At 36.8% G+C, this 21,994-nt stretch overlaps 1 protein-coding gene across 15 annotated transcripts in view; it reads right to left on the minus strand.

Annotated features, from left to right (window-relative positions):
* The window catches only part of BCAS3 (BCAS3 microtubule associated cell migration factor), a 795,613-nt gene that overhangs the window by 760,513 nt on the left and 13,106 nt on the right, over positions 1–21,994 (minus strand). For all 15 annotated transcript variants that reach the window (XM_069077894.1, XM_069077893.1, XM_069077887.1 and 12 more), the window contains 2 exons: positions 12,694–12,769; positions 6,665–6,771 (listed from right to left, as the gene is read on the minus strand). In XM_069077894.1, the coding sequence (XP_068933995.1) occupies positions 6,665–6,771; positions 12,694–12,769 (183 nt within the window). The remainder of the gene's footprint in view (positions 1–6,664; positions 6,772–12,693; positions 12,770–21,994) is intronic.

Genomic DNA, 21,994 nt, shown 5'->3' on the forward strand with positions numbered 1-21,994 from the left:
ATATTTGTAATCTCTATAGGCATTGTGAATATGGCATTGCTGATACAGTCACTTAACCCCAATTGCCCTCCAAAAGGCAAAAAAACAAAAATTTTTTAAAGAAAAAAGAGGCAAAATAATTACAGAAATTTAAACACTCTTCAACAACTTGAAAAGGTTAAATGATGATGAATCGTCAACGTAACCATAGGCAGTATCATTTCTCTGGGCCTCAAGCAACTCTAAGACATTTTAAAAGAATAGTGATCTGAGTTGGTAGAAGTTGTTCACAACACCTCTGAAAGCACAAGTCCTCTATTAAATGTAAGGATAAGAAGATCCATCAATGACTGCTTCTAGAATGTTATTCCTTTCTCTGTACATATCCACATCATATTCAGCCCTAAAAAGCAAGCTAATGAAACTGTAAACCAAGCAAAGAATGACAACACTTCAATACTTATAGTAGTTAGGATAAAAGATAGCACACAAAGACTAATGAACAGAAAACTCTTAAACCTCATTTTAATCAAAAACTTTAACCGCCTCCTAAAAATGGCTATCCTCAGGCTGCTTCCAAAGACAGAACTCTTGTATTTCATCTTTTTTTCACCTGTAGACAGAGGTGCTAATGAAAAGTATAAATGGCCACACAAAGAAAGCAACCATTAAATTTTTTTTTTAATTTTAAAAATTAAAAAAAATTTTTTTAAAGTAGTAAAAGGCCTGAACAATATTGAAACTAGGTAATTAGCTATGGAGCTATCCTAGAACCTAAATTAGAAGAAGCCTCATATATCACTGGTTCGTGGATTATGGATTATGGTTCAGCCCAAACCATACTTAGTCAGGAATGCTCTGCAACATTAGGCAGTTGTAGGTCAGTGGGAAAAGGCCATTTCCCTCATTAGGAGGGTGACTTGAAACAAGTGATTTAAGGTCATGATCCCTCAGTTTCCTCCCTGTAAAATGGGTATAAGAATAGCCACATATAAACCTCCTCAAGGTCCTGAGAATGTTACTGAATGTAAATATAAAGATGTACTTTGTAAATATGAAGATTATGATAGCATCAAACAAAGAAGTCATCTATCCTCCATACGGGATAATTTTATTTTTATCTTTTTGTCCCCACTATCAGCACAGTGGCTGACATACAAGCACTTTAAAAATGCTTGTTGATTAATTGGTCCAATGATAAGCAATTAACTATCTCCCCAAGAAGTCCACTTTTGGGCAGTTTTAGTTTTTAGGTTTTTCTTCATAATAAGCCAAAATCTGCATTTGTACAATTTTAACTCATGGTTCCTAATTCTGCCTCCAGACCCAAAAGAACAAGTTCACTGCAAGAAAGAGAAAAATTAAACACAAGAAACATACAAGGCTTTCAGCTCCTCTCAGAAGATTCCATTTATACAGATTTCCTAAATTAACAGTCTTCCCTGAATATTCCTATTGTACATTCAGGAAAGCTCTCAAATTCTATCAATATCTAAGCCTTCTTTGGGAAGATGAATATAATCACAAACAAAATATATAAAGAAATGATTTTTTTTTTTGCAAACTGATCTCCAAATTCAATAGGCAACATGGGGATCTTGTTGTGACCTGGATATAAATATCTAGGTAACAACATATATACATATATAAATTTTAAACAAAACCTCCAGAGAGGGAGAGCCCATAAATAACTTGACAAGCAGGAAAAATTGCTATTAGAATACAGAAAAACCTAGAAGATCAGGCTTGTCCTAAATTTAAAATGCCAATGTCATAATAATTAATAATAATCATATCTCACACTACACATCAAAGGAATAGCCTACAGAGAGAATCTCCTTATGGCTGATATCTTATTGTTCTTACACTCACTACATCTGTTTCTGCCATGCAGAACAAAAAGCAAAAACCCACAGACTAGATCTGCTTCTGTTCTCATCCTGCATATTCTTGGATTTCCTTTCTAAAACCCTCAGTACCTGCTAGACCTACCTAGTTAAGGGTTTAGAAAGCACTAAGCAAGCAAAAACATTCACATGCATATATCTATATAGAGATATCATATGTAATGGATCTTTTTCAACCTGTAGAAGTTTCATGTTGAAAGCACATTAAAAGAAGGGTTCTAGATAAATTCAGGAGTAATAGAACCATAACTGAGAAATTAAGAAATATTGGGGGTGAAGAGATGAGAGGACATCACAATTTTTAAGAATGATCAAAGTAAATCATGTTCTTCCTCATTGAAACATTCCTTAGGCAGGGTCATAACATACTGGACAGACTCTGCATTTAACCAAATGTAGCCCCCACTAAGTCTTATTTCCCTTATATTTCCCCACTAAGTCTCATTTATTTCCCATATACCTGCTTTTTAAAGCCACACTTATAATTTCATTAGTGTGGGAAGCTCCTAGTGAAGAACTTTCCTCTTCCAAAGCAGATTTATACGTTTCCTGCAATTTCTAGTTTTAGAAAGTCTCCTGCAGCATTGTGAATTTAAATGTCTTGCCCAGGGTCCCACAACTGGGATGTGTCACAGGGTTTTACTAAAGGAGCCCAGGTCTTCCTCTGTATCCCCAGCACTCAGCCCAGTATATGGCACAAAGTGAGCACCTATTAAACACTTGTTTACTTTCTAATTCCAAAGTGACCTTTTTATCTACTATACCGCAGTGTTTCTCACTTGAAGACTACCTCATTAAATCTCACAACAGTACTGTCAATAACATAAGGCTATGACAGAAATTAAAAGTAAAGAAAATTAATGAAAAAGTTCCTGCCTCAGGTCCCTCAAAACTAAATCTAAGAATTTAGAAAAAGATATATCCCTGAAAATAATTAGGATGTACCCAAAATGAATTTTAATGAGTTACAAACAACTATAATTACCACCAGAAGCAAGAAGGCAGTTGAGACAAGCTGAGGAAGACAGGTGGAATGTGCTCAATCCAGCCAACACACTAATCAAATAAGTCACATGGCCTTCTGGGAAAACAAATGCTCCCAGCTGGCCTTTGAGACCCAATGCCACAAGGTACAAAAGAGTAGTGTGTGTACTCAAAGAACAACAAATAGATCCAGTGTTCAAGAAACCTGTTACTAGGTCTGATCAGAACCACAATCCACTGCTTCCTCATGGTAGACGAGTCAACCTTTCTCATTTCTGTCAATTTAAACAACCTCACCAGCTAAGGACCAATAATGAGGATTACACCATGGATTTATAGAGCTCTCTACACTTTTTCAAAGTCATCACCGGTATCATGGGATTAACAAACCCTTCTAGGAAGTAAAGCAGATAAGGTAGGCATTATCCCCATTTTACACAGGAGGAAACTAAATCACGAAGATTAGATCATTACATTCAAGCATGCAAATAAGTGTCAGGGTTAAGACAAGGACCAGTCTCCTAACCTCCAATTCAGTATTATTTCCATTATGTGCCCTGAACATAACCTGAAGCAAGGGTAGGGAACCTGTGGCCTGGAGGCCACATGTGGTCCTGAACAAAAGGGTCACATGTGCCCTCACGGCTGCAAGTTTCCCACTCCTGAATCCTAAAGCATGAATCTTGGGCTATAATGAATATGTTTTTGCCTTTCTTTGTACTCCATAACCCTTGCCACAGTACCTGGTACATAATAAACGTGTGTGTGTTGACTAACTGACCAAACATACAAAATGCAACAACATGACAGGAAAGGTACGTGCAAAAATATAGAAAATGCCCAAGTCAGTAATAAAAAAAATCAAGATTCAGCTATATAAAATGAGACCATTTTGGAAATCTAAAGAAAACTCCAACCTCACACTAATTGTCTAGAATATGTCTATTTAAAATGAAAACAAGAGTTAATCATAGGGTATTTGTCACATTTATTTATCTTCCCCTCATATCCAATAGAGCTAAGACCCTGAACCCAAGAGTTCACCACATCACCAGCCCTACAATACAGCCATCTCTGAGGGATGCAATCTTTGTGAACAAAGAGTCCACAATCCTTACCACCAGCAATATCAACTAATTAACACTGATGGACTAGTGAGCCCTAAAATAACAGCGCACCCCAGATCACCAGTCCTGCTTCCATCCCATTCTCTCTGCAGCTGTCATCCAGGAAAGCAACACCTATGGAGAAGCAACATGGTAACTGCTTCTGCAGGTGATAAACCTCCCTCCTTCTCAGAAACCACAGCTACCAAAGACCTAGAAAATAAAAGTCTGACCACCAAAGTTCTTAGTACTGTCAAATGGTTCAATATCAGAAAACAAGTAAGATTTTTGTCAGTGAAAACAACATTAAAGAAAGTGAATTTAAAAAATACAGGCAGCTAGGTGGCACAGTGAATAGAGCACCAGCCCTGGAGTCAAGAGGACCTGAGTTCAAATTGGGCCTCAGACACTTAACACAAAACTAGCCATGTGACCTTGGGCAAGTCAACCCTAAATACACCACCTTCCCCCTCCAAAAAGCAAAAAATTTAAAATTTAAATTTAAATTTTTTTTAATTTAAAAAAAAAGGGCAGCTAGGTGGCACAGTGAATAAAGTGCCAGCCCCGGAGTCAGGAGGACCTGAGTTCGGTTCCGGCCTCAGACACTTAACACCCACAGAAAAAAAAACCAGCCATGTAACCTTGGGCAAGTTACTTAACCCCAACTGCCCTCCAAAAGGCAAAAAAAAGAAATTTTTTTAATGTATTTCCATTTGCTTGGCCCCATCACTCTAAAGATTATGGGTCCTTTCTATCTAAGATACAGCTGAAACTTCTTATATATTTTCCCCCATTAGAATGTGAGCTCACTGAGAAGGGACTGTCTTTGTTTTTCTATTTGTATCCAGTCCTTAGCATAATGCTTTGCACATATTAAATCATTAATAAATGTTTTCTCATCCATAAATTCAAGTTAAATCAAAACTCCAAATAAAAAGTTTTTTAAAAGCATAAGGGAAAATTTAGTCTGCTCATGAGCCAATCCCATGCTCTAAAACAAAAATTACAGAAGGAAAACAGAAGGAAATTGAATCAATATGCAATATGTTCTTGAGGTCAAATTCTGTACTGAAGAATTTCCTAATTAACTTGCATCAGCTTCTAGGGTGATATAGAGCAAAATTCTCAAAAGGCCTGCCAAAGTCCCACCCTAAAATAATCTAAATGGCAATTATATCTACATATATTGCCCACACAGACCTTGACTTACAAAGGGCATCCAAAACGGAGACAGTTCCTCTCTGCTTTATGACTATCTGACAAATAATAAAAAGTCTAGGTGCTCTTTATAAAATTTTGCCTTAGGAAACCAGAATTTAAATTTACACTGCTCTAAGAACTACAATGAACTTAAGATGAGATCAATTCTTGCCATGTCTGTCTTCACTGGCAGTACAGAAGTACTTCTTCTCAACTAATTTCCTCCCTACACAGCAAATCTTATGCTATCCAGAGGTGGAGAACCTGTGGCCATGAGGCCATATGTGGCCCTCTAGGTCCTCATGCTCAACCCTTTGACTGAATCCAAACTTCACAGAAATAAAAGGATTTGGGGCGGCCAGGTAGCACAGCGAGTAAGAGCACCAGCTCCAGTGTCAGGATGACCTGGGGATCGAGTCTGGGCTCAGACACTTAGCACCCACCCAGAAACACCTGGCCATGTAACCTTGAGCAAGTTACTTAACCCCAATTGCTTAGGGGTGGCCAGGTGGCTCAGCAAGTAGGAGCACCGGCTCTAGTGTCGGGATGACCTGGGGATCAAATCTGGGCTCAGATACTTAGCACCACGCTCAGAAATAACTGGCTGTGTAACCTTGAGCAAGTTACTTAACCCCGATTGCTTAAAATTAAAAAAAAAAAAAAGAAATAAAAGGATTTGTTCTGTGAAGTTTGGATTCAGTCAAAGGGCTGCACTTGAATACCTAGAGGGTCACATTTGGCTTCAAGGCCACAAGTTCCCCACCCCTGTCAGCTACACTCATAAATAACTAACCTTCCCTAAAGCCCTTTAAGGCCCATTTATAACTCAATAAAAGAAATGCCAAAAGGCAATAATACATAAAATACCCTGCCAATGTTATAGTCCTACTTTTCAGCATATCATAGGTTCTCTACAACTATGAAATAATAAAGCTGACAGAAGTTACCTCAAAACTGAGTTTCATGAAAATGACTTTTTCAAACTAAATGAAGCAACTATATTGCCTATTAACATATGTATGTGTATATATACACATAGAAAAATATATGTCTCCTATCCTTGATACTACTTATCTTAAACAAATATATTTTGGTACAATATTAACATAAAATCTTTATTATAAGTTCTAAATTAAACAAACTCCACCAGTTTCCTTTATATCCAACCCAATCAGCAGACCTAGCACACTAATACACACTCCATACAGGATGAATCTTCAGAACAGTATGTTTTTTGGGGTTTGGTTTTTTTTTTTGCTTTTTGGAGGGCAATTGGGGTTAAGTGACTTGCCCAAAGTCACACGGCTAGTAAGTGTGTCAAGTGTCTGAGGCTGGATTTGAACTCAGGTCCTCCTGACTCCAGGGCCAGTGCTCTATTCACTGCGCCACCTAGCCGCCCCTCTTCAGAACAGCATGAACAAATGTAGATACGCTAGAGAAATCGACTTCCTGGAAAGGGTTAAGATGAAACAAATTTCATATACTCACAGGGATGCTCCAGACCTGCATTCCATCACTGTACCCAATCATTACAAGCAAAGGCGGTTCATTTCCAGTGCCATGTATTTCATGAAATTCCATATTCCTTGTTGTATCTATATGGGAATTAAAATATTAAGGAGGAAAATTAAAGGAAAGAAAATTCAATTAAGAACATAAGTGGAAGATAAAAATTCTGAAAACAAACAGTACCAGGAAGCTAAAATTTGAAATCTGATTATCTTCTAAAATAGAGATACTATAATGAGAAATACAAAATTTTCATATATTGATAGCTGTCAATTTAAATGAGACCCCAAAAGGCAAACAGAGCACAAAAACAGGGAGCAAAACCAAGTGCAGGGAACAGTAACCAAAAACAGAAAAAATCCCTCTGATCAAAATAAGTACATTTAAAAATCTAACAGAAGAGTCAAAATTTTTTTCAGTTTATAATTTCCATAATCTGTGAGTTTTGTGGAATTTTTTTTAGCAAATAGTGGCAATAAAAGGAGTTAAAATATGTGTATATAAAAATCAATGCATGTGTATGGATCTTGATCATCCTCCTGGATGGAAAACTGGACATATGTAGTCTACAAGGAGAGTGCCACGAGCTTATAGGAATCGATGCTTTTGTATCACCTACTAGACAAAATATGCAGTAAATAATACCATAAGCAGGTAACATGCTTCCTGTCTAAAAGGAGAGATATAAATCTAGTTAGGAAGATAAAGCATGTACATTTCATTCAAGATTACCTCACTGAAAGAGACCTCTCCTTCCTCCAAAATTCAATAGCACCTCTGTACCTTCCTTACTGCACTTATCATACTCTACAGTGAATATCTCTTATTAACTAAATATGACTTACAGCCACTATTAGAACTTAAGTTCCTTGAGAGCAAAAATTATATCTCATTCATCCTCCCAGAGTATCTGTCAGATACTAAGAGAATGATAAATGTTAGTTAAATGTTAAGTGAAATGAAAAAATAATATAAGATTAAATAAATGCCACCAAAAAAATACTGCTAGAGTTCAAATCATTGTGAGATGTGGTAGTAAAGAAAGAGTTGGGATCTGAATTGAGCCTGAAAGGATGAGCAGGATTTTATTTTTTTTGCTTTTTGCTTTTTGGAGGGGGGAAGGCAGGGCAATTGGGGTTAAGTGACTTGCCCAAGGTCACATGACTAGTAAGTGTTAAGTATCTGAGGCCAGATCCAGGGCTGGTGCTCTATTCACTGTGTCACCTAGCCACCCCAAGGATTTTTTGATAATCAGAGAAAAACATTGAAGTTACTGGGGGAATAGATAACTCCAAGGGAGACAGTCTAGGAAGTAAACAAAGAGAATGAGAACTATTATCCTCTAAACTTCCAAGGAATCATTAAAAGAAATATTAAGAATAATTTTCAAAATTTCTTTGAATGGAAAAAAAACCTCCTGCTTTACAATCATCATAAAAAGTACCACACTAAAGTGACTAGTAGAAACTTCCAAAGTAGGATGAGCGGAATTTTTTCATGTCATTGTACCATGCTCTGGTCATGTCAAATCTGGAGCATTGCATTCAGTTCTGGGAGCTATGTTTTAAGGAACTGTGTTAATAAAGAGAAGAGCACCCCAAAAAAGGCTACCAGGAGAATAAGGGGCCACAAGATCATACTACATGAGGATCAACTGAAGATCAGCTTTAGCTGGTGGAGTTTATTTAATTCAGAGCTTATAATAACGTGGAGAAGAGAAAACTTAGTGGGGAAATGATAGCTGTCTTTAAGTACTTGATGAGCTTTACTGGGGAAGACATAATAGATTTATTCTGCTTTTTCTCAAAAGGGCAGAACTGGAAGCAACTGAGGGAAGTTACAAGGAAGCAGATTTAAGGTTGGAATGAAGAGAAACTTCCTAATAATTGGAGCTTCTCAAAAACAGAATGGGCGGGGGCGGCTAGGTGGCACAGTGAATAGAGCACCAGCCCTTTTCTAATGTCTCTTTTAAATATTTGCTCATTATTTGGACCTAAAATACTTTGGTTTATAATACAATTTTAATTTTCTATGGAAATTTACTAACCGCCTTTCTAAAAAACCCCATGCCTTGGCCTCCCCTGACAGTATACTACGATATACTACCATCCTAGGCATTAAGCCAGCACTGCCAAGGTGGTTAGGGAGCTAGGACACTGGGTGGGTCTTCAGCACCCTGTATCTGGAGATAAAACCTAGAGTGGCTCAGATATTCAGGGGGAAACACCCTATCGTCACCTCAAGGTCAAGGAGAAAGGCCTCCCTCCTCGATAGGAGGTGAGAAGGAATGCCCTACTGTCATCCAAAAGGTCAAAGGGAAGAACACTCCCAAAAAGCCCTATATGAATCACATGGAAACTTCCAGGAAGCAAGTCCTTGACAGTCCTTGGACAGGACAGTCCTTAGACTGCTTAATTGTCTCCCACTCAGCTAAGACCCAGAGATCTCCCTTCCTCTTCCTTAGTAATAACTTAAACAGCTTAATACAACTCCATGGGGCTCTCCCTTCTTCCCCCTCCTTTATCTCCAATGAGGTTTCACTGTTGCTGCTCTAACTGCCTCTGGAACCACTGCAGTCTACCCACCAACTGCCGGTGCCAGTGAGTGTCAATGGGTCACTAGTAAAGACTCCTGCAGTGACTCATGGAGTCACCCCTTCATACCTGAATACAAATGAATTGTTCATCTGCGCAACAGGTCAAGCAGGTGCCAATAATACCTTCTCCTTTAGTCCATGAGCCACTGACCACAATTAGCACTATGATTAACTGCTGTGACAACTACATCCGCACAGTCAGAGATGGACAGGCAGCTTTGCTGCTACCTCCTATCCAGCCTGAAGTGAGCAAGAGTCAAGCCACTGAATCACAAACTCTAGTGGTAGAGACCCCTACTCCTCCTGACCTTAGCTCATGAACCACTATTACAAATAGGGATCAGTCAGTCAGGGAGCTGCACCAATATCCTAATAAGCATAGTGCTATGATTCAGGACTTGAAAACAAGGACTTCGTTGAGAACCTAGAGGTTCATCCCACTAGATCCATAAATTGCTGACCAAGGCTGGGATTAGGACACTTTAAGTCACACCAACATCCTAATGAACATGAAGTTGTGATTCAGAATTTGAAAGCAAGGACTGGAGGTCTCCAATCTGATGTTTCAGCAATAGTGAACTAATTTTCCTCTGAGACCTATAAGTGTAGACCAAGACTATGACTAGGGGCTCCAGGTATTCCTATCAGAGTCAGGATTTGAACTATGTGATTCAGCAAAAGGGAATCCCTCTCCTACAGTCAAGGCAAGGCCTGTGGCCCCCTAAGCAGTGTAAGTGCTTAGTAGTACTTACACTGTACATCAGTAGTACTGCCACTACCAAAATATGTACTTATAAAATAAACTCAGCTTGTAGCATACCCAGAAGACCCTCAAGGTCTACCAGTAGTTCTCATCCCACACTTAGAAAACTAATGTCCTATGAAATTAGGATTGTATTTCAAAAAGAAAACTATATAAGCAATGATAAAATTCAATAGGTTGTGGCAGTGGGCAAATAGGGACTCTAAACTCAATGTCACTGAGATTATAGATTGGTGCAAAAAATTAGAACAATACGTAATAAAAGAAATCAACCATAACTTTTTCACTTCAAATGTTCAGATATTATCCAAAAATATCACAAAAGGAAGAGACCTATGTGTATAGAAATATTAACAACTGCTCTATATGTGGCAGCAAATATCTGAAAGAAACCCTATGGGCAACAACTGGAGAATGGATGAATAAATGATGGCATGTTAATGAAATGGAATATTATGGTGCCATAAATATGAATATAGAAAGACCTAAATGAAACTATACAAAACAAAATCAACAGAAACAGAAATATATATACTCTAAAAAATGTACTGAAAAGAAAGGCACAGGCAGCTAAACTTGAGACAAATTTGGAAGGGGACAGGGGAAAAGTGGTTTTTTTTAACTTTTTATTCATTTGGTTTGACCTTCCTAACTGCTAAGGGCTTTACATAAGAACTTATTCCTTGTTTTGCATATTTATTTGATTACATACTTCTACTAATGGTTATTATAATGGTTTATAGTGGTTTATTATAATAAAACTTAGAGAAATCTTGGGGGAAAAATTACAGATTTATCTAGCTAATACAGTGGAAATTCGGCAGAAAAAAAGTCAGAGAATCTTAAAAACCCACTGTACAAAAGGCTTTCCTACTTTATATTTCAGTTACACTGGAATCCACATGATCAAAAAACAATCATTAATAGAGAGGGATAAAAGACCACAATCAAGAAGAAAAATGAAGAAGAGCAAATTATGAAGAAAATCCAGAAGGGAAGAACTGAACTTATTAATAATCATTAAGAGGCTAAAGAGACTGGCAATGGAACATAATGAAAAAAATGCAGCATCAACCTTACATTTACATAATACTTTAAGGTTAAGTACTTTCCCCACAACTGTGAGGCACTGAAGGCAGGTACTGTTATCCCCCTTTTAAGAAATGGAAATTACAGTTCAGGCATATTATGTATTCTGCCTAAAGTAAAACAAATATGTGACAGAACTATCATTCAAATCCAGGTTTCTCTAAGTCTATTACTTTATTTTCATTTTGCCAGCCTGCCTTTCACAAATGGAAAATATAGGGGTGGCCAGGTGGTGCAGTGAATAGAGCACTGGCCCTGGAGTCAGGAGGACCTGAGTTCAAATCCAGCCTCAGACACTTAACACAAAAACTAGCCATGTGACCTTGGGCAAGTCACTAAGACCCAATTTCCCTCCAAAAAGAAAAAAACAAACAAATGGAAAATATAAACATTTTCAAAATGAACTATCAATTCTACAAGGAAAATGTGGCAGAAAAAAGCTTAGAAGACAGAAGATAGACACTATCCAAGGATCTTGTCTACTTCAAATACATAGAGGAATCTTGATTCTATTCAAAGATAGAGGAAACTTTCCTATGCCTACCTAAAAAGAAGCTAAGAAACACAACTATTAGGGGCTATAGGGCCAAGAGACTGTGATGAAACCCTGGACTGAGACTCACATCTGGGTTCACCTCAGTTCTACCTCTAATCAGCTTCTCTAAGTATTTTATTATATACAAAATAGGGTTAACAATAAATACTTCTCTAATTGCTCATGGGATTGTTTTAAAGATGCCTCTGTTTATCAAATGGTAAAAAAAAAAAAACCTAAATAAGAGCTATTATCATTGAGACAATCAACTACAGCTATCAGTAACTCAACTACCATTATAAGCATGGAATGTATTTATATCAAACTTTAAGGCTGGCAAAGTGCTTTACCTACGTTATTTCATCTAGTCCTCACAAGAGCCCTGAGAGTATTATTATTCCCATTTTACAGATGAGAATGCTGAGATTCAGAAATATTAAGTGAGGTGCCTATGGTCAAATAACTAGAGCCTGAGGGAATATCCAAAGTAAGGCAGGTCTGTGTTGAGTCCAAGACCAATATTCATTCCACTGCCCTATACAGTCTTCATGGGCAATGAGTGCTGCCAATCCTCACATGAAGAGCTTCATATAGAATGTAGGTTCTCATTATGTATTTGGAAGAGAGACTTAAAACTTTTTTGTTGTTTCAGTGTATCAAATTTTTTAAATCTAAGGAAAAAATACCATATTTTCATCACTGAAGACTATTTTAGAATTATAAATCCTTCACCAAAATTTGACTTCAAACATACTTTTTATGAAAGAATATGTACTGGAGGGAGCCAGGTAGAAGCACAAACTTGGTGTGGGTTCCCCTCCAATCACTTCCAATACATGTGAAAAAAAACGACTAAAGAATATGTATTGGAGCTGTGTAAGTAATCTGTGGCCTAAGGTTTCACATTGTGGTTTAAAACTGACCAGCTTAAAAGAAGAGAGTCTAGAGCCAATGCAACAGATCTCATGGAATCAGATCAACCTTGAACAAATATTTCAATAGCATATTTAAGGATAAAACCATACCATTTAAATCTGCATTTTCAAATCTGACCCATACTATTTTCTCCTTTTCTTCTGTGAGAGGTGTACCACTGTAAGCCTAGATGAGAAATAAAAATATTTATATTAAAACCACATTCTACAACTTTTTTTTATTAATGCTTTAACTTCTGATTTACATCATTTGTTTCTGCCAGATTTTGAGTTACAAATTTTCTCCCCATTTCTGCCCTACCCACCGCCCCAAAATAGCAGTCCAACAGGATATCCCCTCCTCCAATCTGCTCCCTCCCCTATTTTCTCCCATACCCCTTTTGACTTTTCCAGTGGATCTCTATGCCTCAGTGCCTGTATATCTTATTTCCCAATTACATGTAAGATGGTATTAATAATGGTATATATATATACATATATATATATAAACACACACATATATACATATATACATATATATATTTGAGTATTTGATTTTAAAACTTTGAATTCCAGATTCATTCCCTTCCTTCCTTGTTACCCACCCTTACTGGGAAGATAAGCAGTTCAGTATAGGTTGTACATGTGTGGCTACATTATACAACTTTTTTTTTTTAAGCAATCAGGGTTAAGTAACTTGCTCAAGGTTACACAGCCAGTTATTTCTGGGTGTGGTGCTAAGTGTGAGAGCCCGGACTCGATCCCCAGGTTGTCCTGACTCTGGAGCCGGTGCCCTTACTCGCTGAGCCAACCTGGCCGCCCCTTATTCTATAACTTTTAATAACCAAAAGTCCCAATAAGAAAATTTTTAACTAAATACTACATTCCTTGCAACAGTCCTCTTACATTCAAACTCCAGGGAACTTCCTGTATGGCAAGTACTAAAATAAAACTAGCTGTTTCCCTCTACAACTTCATCACCCCCAGATTTAGGTAGCTAGCCCTATAAAAATAGCTGTTTGAAAAATTATACAGGAATTTTGAGCAGTTTTCTCCCTACAGGAAATTATCTAGAGGTCTGATCTAATTTTGGGTGGCCTTGAACAGGAAAAATTTTTGGACTACATAAAAGAAATGTCCATTATCTAGGAACAACTTGGGCAAAAATCACCAAAGAAATTTAATACACATCTAACGTAATTTTTTCAATTATGTAATTTTTTTAAATCAGCAAAAATTCTTTTCACCCTCCAATCCCAAACACCCCCAACTAAGAAAAGAAAATCAAATCTTCCATAAATATGTATAGCAAGAAAAATAAATTTCCTTATCAGTTGTGTAGGAAAAAAAATGTCTCTTTTTGCACACTTTTGTCCTTTACCTCTCTATTAGGAAGTAGCATATTTCATCATTAGTCCTCTGGAATTGTGGTTGGTTACTGCACTGATAAGAGTTCCTATTTCAAAGTTTTCTTTGTCATATTTGTTGTCACATAAATTGTTCTAGTTCTGTTTATTCTGCCTCAGTTCATAAAAGTCTTCTCAGGTTTCTCTGAAATCATCTCCATCATTTCTTATAACATTATTGTCCTTATATACCATAACTTCTTCAACTACTCACCAATTTACAGGCAATTCTCTCAGATTCCCATTCTTTGCCACGTTAAAAGAGAGCTATAAGTATTTTTTTATATCCTCAGATTATTTTGCTTAGGACTAATCCCTCCCTTAACCTACCCTCTAAGTCCTCATTGCTCCTTTTTCCCCCCTTCCCCTTCTACTTCTCTATTGAGTGAAATATATTTCTGTACCCAGCTCTGTGTGTATGTGTGTGCTCATATATATATAGTTTTCCTTCCTCTGACCAATTCAGTTAAGAGTGAGGTTGAAGTGTCAGCTACTCTTCCCTCCCTCTCCTCATTAGCATAGAGGTCTACTTGCAAACTCTGACAATGTAAGATAATTTTCCCTTACTCTCCTTCTTTTTCTTCTCCCTATTCCCCTATGTATCCCTCTCCTCTTTACATTCTTCTCTTAAGATTATCAAGATCTAACAGAACCAACCACTCTCAAGCCTTGTCTCCTTGACTCCTTCTATGTACTCTGATGATGACAAGGTTCAGAGGGAATATATGTATCATCTCCCTATCTTTGAAAGCAAACATTTTATCCTTCAATCCTTTATTCATTCATTCATTTTTACTTATTTATGTTTCTCTTAATTCCTTTTTTTGAACTTCCAAGTTTCTACAAAGTTCTGGTCTTTTTATTAGAAATACTTCAAAGTGGGGCAGCTAGGTGACGCAGTGAATAGAGCACCGGCTCTGGAATCAGGAAGACCTGAGTTCAAATCTGGTCTCAGACACATAAAAAAACTAGCCGTGTGACCTTGGGCAAGTTACTTAACCCCAATTGCCCTACCTTGCCCCTCCAAAAAAGCAAAACAAAACAAAACAAAGAAATACTTCAAAGTCCTTTATTTCATTAATGATCTATTTTTTCCCCTGTAGTATTATACTGAAGTTATGCTGGAGAAGTTACTCTTGGTTATATGCCAAGAATAACATATCAAAGCTTTCTGCTTCTTGATAGTGGTGGCTGCTAAATTATGTGTGATCCTGACAATGGGGCCTGAGTACTTAAATTCTTTCTTTGTGGTTACTTGCAGTATCTTTTCATTTGACCTGGAAGTTCTGTCCTTTTTTTGGCTATGATGTTTAACTATAAATTTTCTACATATTCTAACATTCTGTAAGTTTGTTACTTGACAAAGGTTTTGTACCTTTGTTGTTAAAAAAAAAAAAGATATTAATTCCCTCTCTGAGACTTTCTTCCATAGCTCTCAATTCTTGTCCATTTTTTATCCTCAAATGCTCTCATTTATAACTTTTTGAAACTTTTTAAAAACTCATTTCATCTCTTCCAGGAATAGCTGAGTTTGTACTCAAGTTCTGTTTGTCTTTGACACTTTGTGGATGTTTTGGAGACATTTTCTTCTATATTTGTGTCTTGAACTTCTCCAATACTGTAATAGTTCTTCATGTGACTATAGTTTTAATTTCTTCATCTGAAAACTGCTTATTCATATCCTTTGACCATTTATCTAATGGGGAACGACTTGTATTCTTATGAATTCAACTCAGTTGTCTATATATTTTAGAAATGAGTCCTTTATCAGAGACACTGGCTGTAAAAAATGTTCCCCAGGTTTCTGCTTCCCTTCTAATCTTGGTTGCACTGGCTTTTGTGCAAAAGCTTTTCAATTAATGTAATCAAAATCATCCACTTTGCATTTTATAATGTTCTCTATCTCTTGTTTAGTCATAAATTCTTCCCTTCTCCATAGATCTGACAGGCAAACTATTCCTTGCTCTTAGTTCGCTTATAGCATCAGCCTTTATATCTAAATCATGTACCCATTTTGACTTATCTTGGTATACGGTATAAGATGTTGGTCTATACCTAGTTTCTGCCATACTATTTTCCAGTTTTTCCAAAAGGTTTTATTAAATAGTAAGTTTTTATCACAGAAGCTAGAGTCTTTGGATTTATCAAATTACTATAGTCATTGAATACTGTGTCTTGTATACCTAATGTATTTCACTTATCCACCACTCTATTTCTTTTTCTCTTTTTTGGAGGAGGGAAGACTTGCCCAAGGTCATACAATTAGTTAAATTTGAACTTAGGTCCTCCTGACTTCAGGGTTGGTGCTCTATTCACTGCACCACCCATGACTCTATTTCTTAGCCAGTACCAAGTAGTTTTGACAACTGCTTCTTTATAACACAATTTAAGATCTGGTAAAGCTAAGCCACCTTCCTTTGCATTTCTTTTCATTAATTCCCTTGCTATTCTGAACCTTTTGTTCTTCCAGATGAATTTTGATTTTTTGTTTCCTAGCTCAATAAAAGAATTTTTGGTAGCTTGATTGGTATGGCACTGAATAGGTAATTTAATTTAGGTAGAATTGAAAACTGATATTTTTCTAATTATTTAGATTGACTTTGTGTGAAAAATGTTTTGTAATTGTGTTCATATAGTTCCTGGGTTTGTCTTGGCAGGCAGACTCCCAAATATTTTAAAATGTCTACAGTAACTTTAAATGGAATTTCTCTATCGCTTGCTGTTGGACTTTGTTAGTAATACATAGAAATGCTGATGATTTATATGAATTTACTTTATATCCTGCAACTTTATTAAATTTATTATTTCAAGTAATTTTTTACTTAATTCTCTAGGATTCTCTAAGTACACCATCATTTGCAAAGAGTAATAGCTTTGTTTCTTCTTTACCTATTCTAATTCCTTCAATTTCTTTTTCTTCTTTTATTGCTAAAACTAACATTTTGAGTACAATATTGAATAACAGTGGTGATAATGGACATCTGTGTATGTGTATATGTATGTGCGTATGTGTGTATACATATAGATATGTGTATATATGTACATATGTATACATACAAAAACACACACATACACATGCTTAATTATATCCTTCTGGGGAGGAAGGGGTGAGAAAAAGAAAAAGTAAAAAGTGGGAAGCAAAGAACAAGAGAAAATGCTCAAGGAAGCAAAGATGGACAGCTCTGAACACAATGTGTAGTATTTATTATATAAGCTTTCTTAAAATGGAAATTTATAGATATAGATATATATTTTTTTTGCCTTTTGGAGGGCAACTGGGGTTAAGTAACTTGCCCAAGGTTACATGGCTAGTTTTTTTGTGTGGCTGTTAAGTGTCTGAGGCCGGAACCAAACTCAGGTCCTCCTGACTCTAGGGCTGGCGCTTTACTCACTGCGCCACCTAGCGACCCCCTGCTATATATTTTTAATCTTCTTACATTTTGCTGTATACATGGTAATGCTTTTTTCCTTTTCTTATTTTCTATTTAAGTTTTAATATTTAAGCTTAATAAAATAAATTTTTTAAAAGAAAAAAATTTAGTTCTTCATAGTGAGAATCTTTTTTTTTTTTTTGCTAGTTCATTCTTTCAGCCTACTTCTTTACCTCAACCTTGATATTAGGGCTGAGCTTTGTTCCACTTCTAGAAGGAAGGTCTGAGCTAGTCCTGCTTTCTTGGAGAGTTAAGTGCTGTGTTATTCCAGGATCTTGGGGACCTACAAACTTTTAGTGTTCCTAAAGTTCCCTGATTCAAAGTAAAGTTAGATTTGCTGCCCCACTGGTCTGAACTCTACAAGTTTCTGACCTAGGGTTAGGTCTGAACAACAACCGAATGATAATGGATACTGCTCCCATTAGTCAGCTAGTCTGTTGGTTCAGGGCCATAAAATTATAGGCTCCCCTTTGGACTAGGATTCCTACCCAGGTTAATCTTCTGCAGGCTGGGCTAAAAACTGAACCTGAAACCCAACTCTCCTCCTAATGTATAAACCTCACTACTAATGCTTGCTTCTCAACTTCCTCTTTTCTTGGTATACCACCAAGGGTCTTCCTACCCAAGAGTACAGGTCCTCTTCCCAGTCTGTCTTGACTCAGAACTAGCCAGTGGGTGTCAAAGCTTCCAACTAGCACCTTTGTGTTGCCTTCGTATGGGTCTAAAGTGCCCCAATATGATCTACCTCTTCATGCCCTACTTCACAGCCTCTCCATGGACACTGAAGTGCTACATGAGCAGTATGCTCCTGGCCTGACCCCCAGCCCCAAAAATATCTCCATCTGACTCCCTATAACAACCCGGTCTAGACAAATAACTCTGACTTTTCTGGATTTCTTCATCAGAATTTGCTGTAATACATTTTATAGATCTGTTTGGAAGAGGGTTTTTTTTTGCAGGGGAAGCTCTGGAATAAAGTCTGCCTAAAGTGAACTGTGACAGATCATCGAAGTGCATCTGCTCACACCAAAACCTATCCTTTCAAATCCTTAAGGTTTACCAAAGTAAGGACCTAGGAACCCAAGTTCTTGTAGGATTGTAGGATCCACAAATCTGATAGTTCAAAGAGCATGAAAGCTGAAACATAAGGACTAATGGGAATATTAGCATTTCCAAATGACTGACTGTACAGTACTGTTCAGGATTATGGATTAAATATTTTCTTCAAACTTCTAAGAAATTACTGTTCCAATGACAAATGTAAAAAAACAAAGCATTCTCACCATTGTATTCCAAAGCATATCTCCACAACTTAAATCTTTATCTCCTGAACACAAGATATAATTGTAATGGTCTTTTCCACTTACTGGGTACTTCTTTATGCTCTTTAAATTTAGATATACTCCAAGAAAGAGCTTGTATCTCCCAAAATTATTCCCTCAGGAGCCACTGACTTTCATGGTTTCAACTAGGGATTTTAGGGGGATCATTTCCAAATCTTCCAACTCTAGGCTTAACCCCTTATGCTCCCTACAGCTGAAAAGTTTTAATATGCTACCAACACTGATAATGAAGCTTAACAGAGAAGAGAGATGAACTCAAGACTCAGAATAAGACATACATTTTCAGACATGGCTAATCTGGGAATTTGTTTTGCTTTACTATGCACATTTGTTACAATACCTTTGTTTTTATGTATTTTTATTTCCAATGAGGAGGGAAATGAGGGAATAGGGTAGGGGAAAAAAGAAAAGAAAAGAGAGCCATTGAGGTACCTTGTTTATAAGTGGAGAAAGAAAAAAAAACAGAGGGTCAAAAAGGACAGGGAAGCAGGACACTTTTGAAAGCTATAGGTTGGTCTTATTGTATATTCTTTTTTTTTTTGCTTTTTTTTTTTTTGAGGGGGAGGGCAGGGCAATTGGGGTTAAGTGACTTGCCCAAGGTCACATGGCTAGTTTTTGTGTTGAGTGTCTGAGGCCGGATTTGAACTCAGGTCCTCCTGACTCCAGGGCCGGTGTTCTATTTACTGCACCACCTAGCCGCCCCCTTATTGTGTATTCTTTAAAAGAAAAGGAAGTAGGGGCAGCCAGGTAGCAAAGTGAATAGAGCATCAGCCCTGGAGTCAGGAGGACCTGAGTTCAAATCCGGCCTCAGACAGTCAACACAAAAACTAGCCGTGTGACCTTGGGTAAGTCACTTAACCCCAATTGCCCTCCAAAAAGAAAAGCAAGTTACACTTAAGAGACCTGAGGTTTCCTGTATAAACTGTCTTTGTCCTCTACTATGCAAAAGCAAATACCCATTTTATCTGGTGATTGTTAAAATAAAAAATTTTAAATAATAATAAAAATGACATGGCTCAATTTTATTGAAATTTAAGATGCCAAAAGTATATTCATCAGCTACTGCCAGATGAGACTCCTTTCTACCTGAAGGCCCTTAAATCACTTGAATTAGTTGCTTAAATTTGCTAACTTGAAATAATTTCTCCGTATTGATTCTATATGTACTGAATCTATGTTTTCATTTCTACTTCCATATCACCACCCCAACAGAATCCTAGCTTACATGTATATGTAGAGCCTATATCAGATTGTGTGCTGTGTTTGGGGAGGGGGAGAAGGGAGAGAGGTGGAGAAAATTTAAAACTTATGGAAGTGAATGTTGAAAACTCAAAATAAATAAATTAATTTATTTTTTAAAAATCCTAGCTTACCTCCACAATACTCCAATCCCATTCTAATGCATTTACATACAAAAACTACAACAATTTTCCTCATAGTACTATTTTCAGCAATAGCTCACTACAGTCTAACATACTTTCAATGATCAATAACCTTTGTGCTATGCAACTCATCTGTGTCTTCTCATTTCCAGCAATTCTTTTTCCATGTCCATCCATAAGTATTCTTTACAAAATCTACCAAATGTGCTATGTGGCTTCCTCCAGTTCTTTCAGATTTTATGAATACCAGTATTAACACTCAGGCTGTCCATATGTTTTCCCTCATTGTAACTATAGCTGAGTCCCCTACTTTTCTGGTCAGACATGTCCTATCTGACTCACTTATTCTATATTCCAAACACACCAGCCTACTTGCTGTTTGATCCTCTTATGTAACACTTCATCTCCTGCCTCTGTGCTTAAAATGACATCCATAATGATCAAAGGACAGTAACAGGCAATTTTTTGAAGAAGAAATCAAAGCTATCTATACTTATATTTTAAAACTCTCTAAATCACTATTAATTAGAGCAATACAAGTTAAAACAACTCTGAGATGTCTCACACCTATCAGAGTCACTAACATGATAAGAGGAAAATGACAAATGCTGGAGAGAATGAGAAAAAACAGAATAATAATGTACTGTTGGTAGAATTGAAAACTGATCCAATCATCCTGGAGAGCAATCTAGAATGTTGCCCAAAGGGCAATAAAACTGTGCATACCCTTGACCCAGCAATAGCACTACTAGGTCTGTATCCCAAAGAGATCAAAGAAAAAGGAAAAGGACCTATATGCACAAAAATATTTTAACAGCTTTTTCTGTGGTGGCAAGGAACTGGAAACTCAGAAGATGCCCATCAACTGAAGAATAGCTGAACAAGTAGTATGTGATTGTGATGAAATACTATTGTACTATAAGAAATGATGAGCAGAACGATTTCAGAAAAAAACTGGGAAGAACTGATGAAAAGTAAAGTAAGCAGAACCATCAAACATTGTACATAGTCACAGCAATATTCTAATGATCAACTGTGAAAGACTTAGCTACTCTCATCAAGACAATGACTCAAGATAATTCCAAAGGACTCAAGATGAAAAATGCTATTCACCTCCAGAGAGAAAAATGATAAATTGAGTATAAATGCAAGTATAATTTTTTCACTTTATTTTTCTTGCCTTTTTTCTTCTTTTTGTAACATGGCTAATGTGGAAATACGTTTGAATGACTTCATATGTATACTTCATATGATATCACTTGCCTTCTCAATGAGGAGGGAAAGAAGAAAGAAAGAGAATTTAGAATTCAAATTTTTTTAAAAAGAATTTTAAAAGGGGCAGCTTGGTGGCACAGTGAATGGAGCACCGGCCCTGGAGTCAGGAGGACCTGAGTTCAAATTCAGCCTCGGATGCTTGACACAAAACTTGCATGTGACCTTGGGCAAGTCACTTAACCCCAATTGTCCTCCAAAAAAAGGTAAAAAAGAATGTTAAAAACAAATTTTTGAAAACGCTTTTAAAAAGTAATAAAATGCTATAACATGATACCTCCTTTTTTCTGCTTCTAGGAAGACAAAGTTACCTTAAAAGCCTATCTCATCAGTTCAAATGCTACCTCCTATCTGAGACATTTTTAAATGCCCCCAGTTGTTAGTGTTCTCCCTCTGAAACTCTTAAGAAATTTTTTTGTATTCACTTTGTATAAATTGTGTCTACTTAATCTGTATCCTTGTGGTTTTTTCTCAATAGAACATATGCTCTTTGAGTGCAGAAACTGTTTCTTTTTTTTATTTTTAGCCACAGAACATAAACACAGTAACTAGCACATAGTAGGAACTTAAATGTTTAT

Source organism: Petaurus breviceps, unplaced genomic scaffold (assembly GCF_028583685.1).
Source record: "Petaurus breviceps papuanus isolate PSGF00001 unplaced genomic scaffold, PetGlider_PUasm1.0 91023, whole genome shotgun sequence".
NCBI lineage: Eukaryota > Metazoa > Chordata > Mammalia > Diprotodontia > Petauridae > Petaurus > Petaurus breviceps.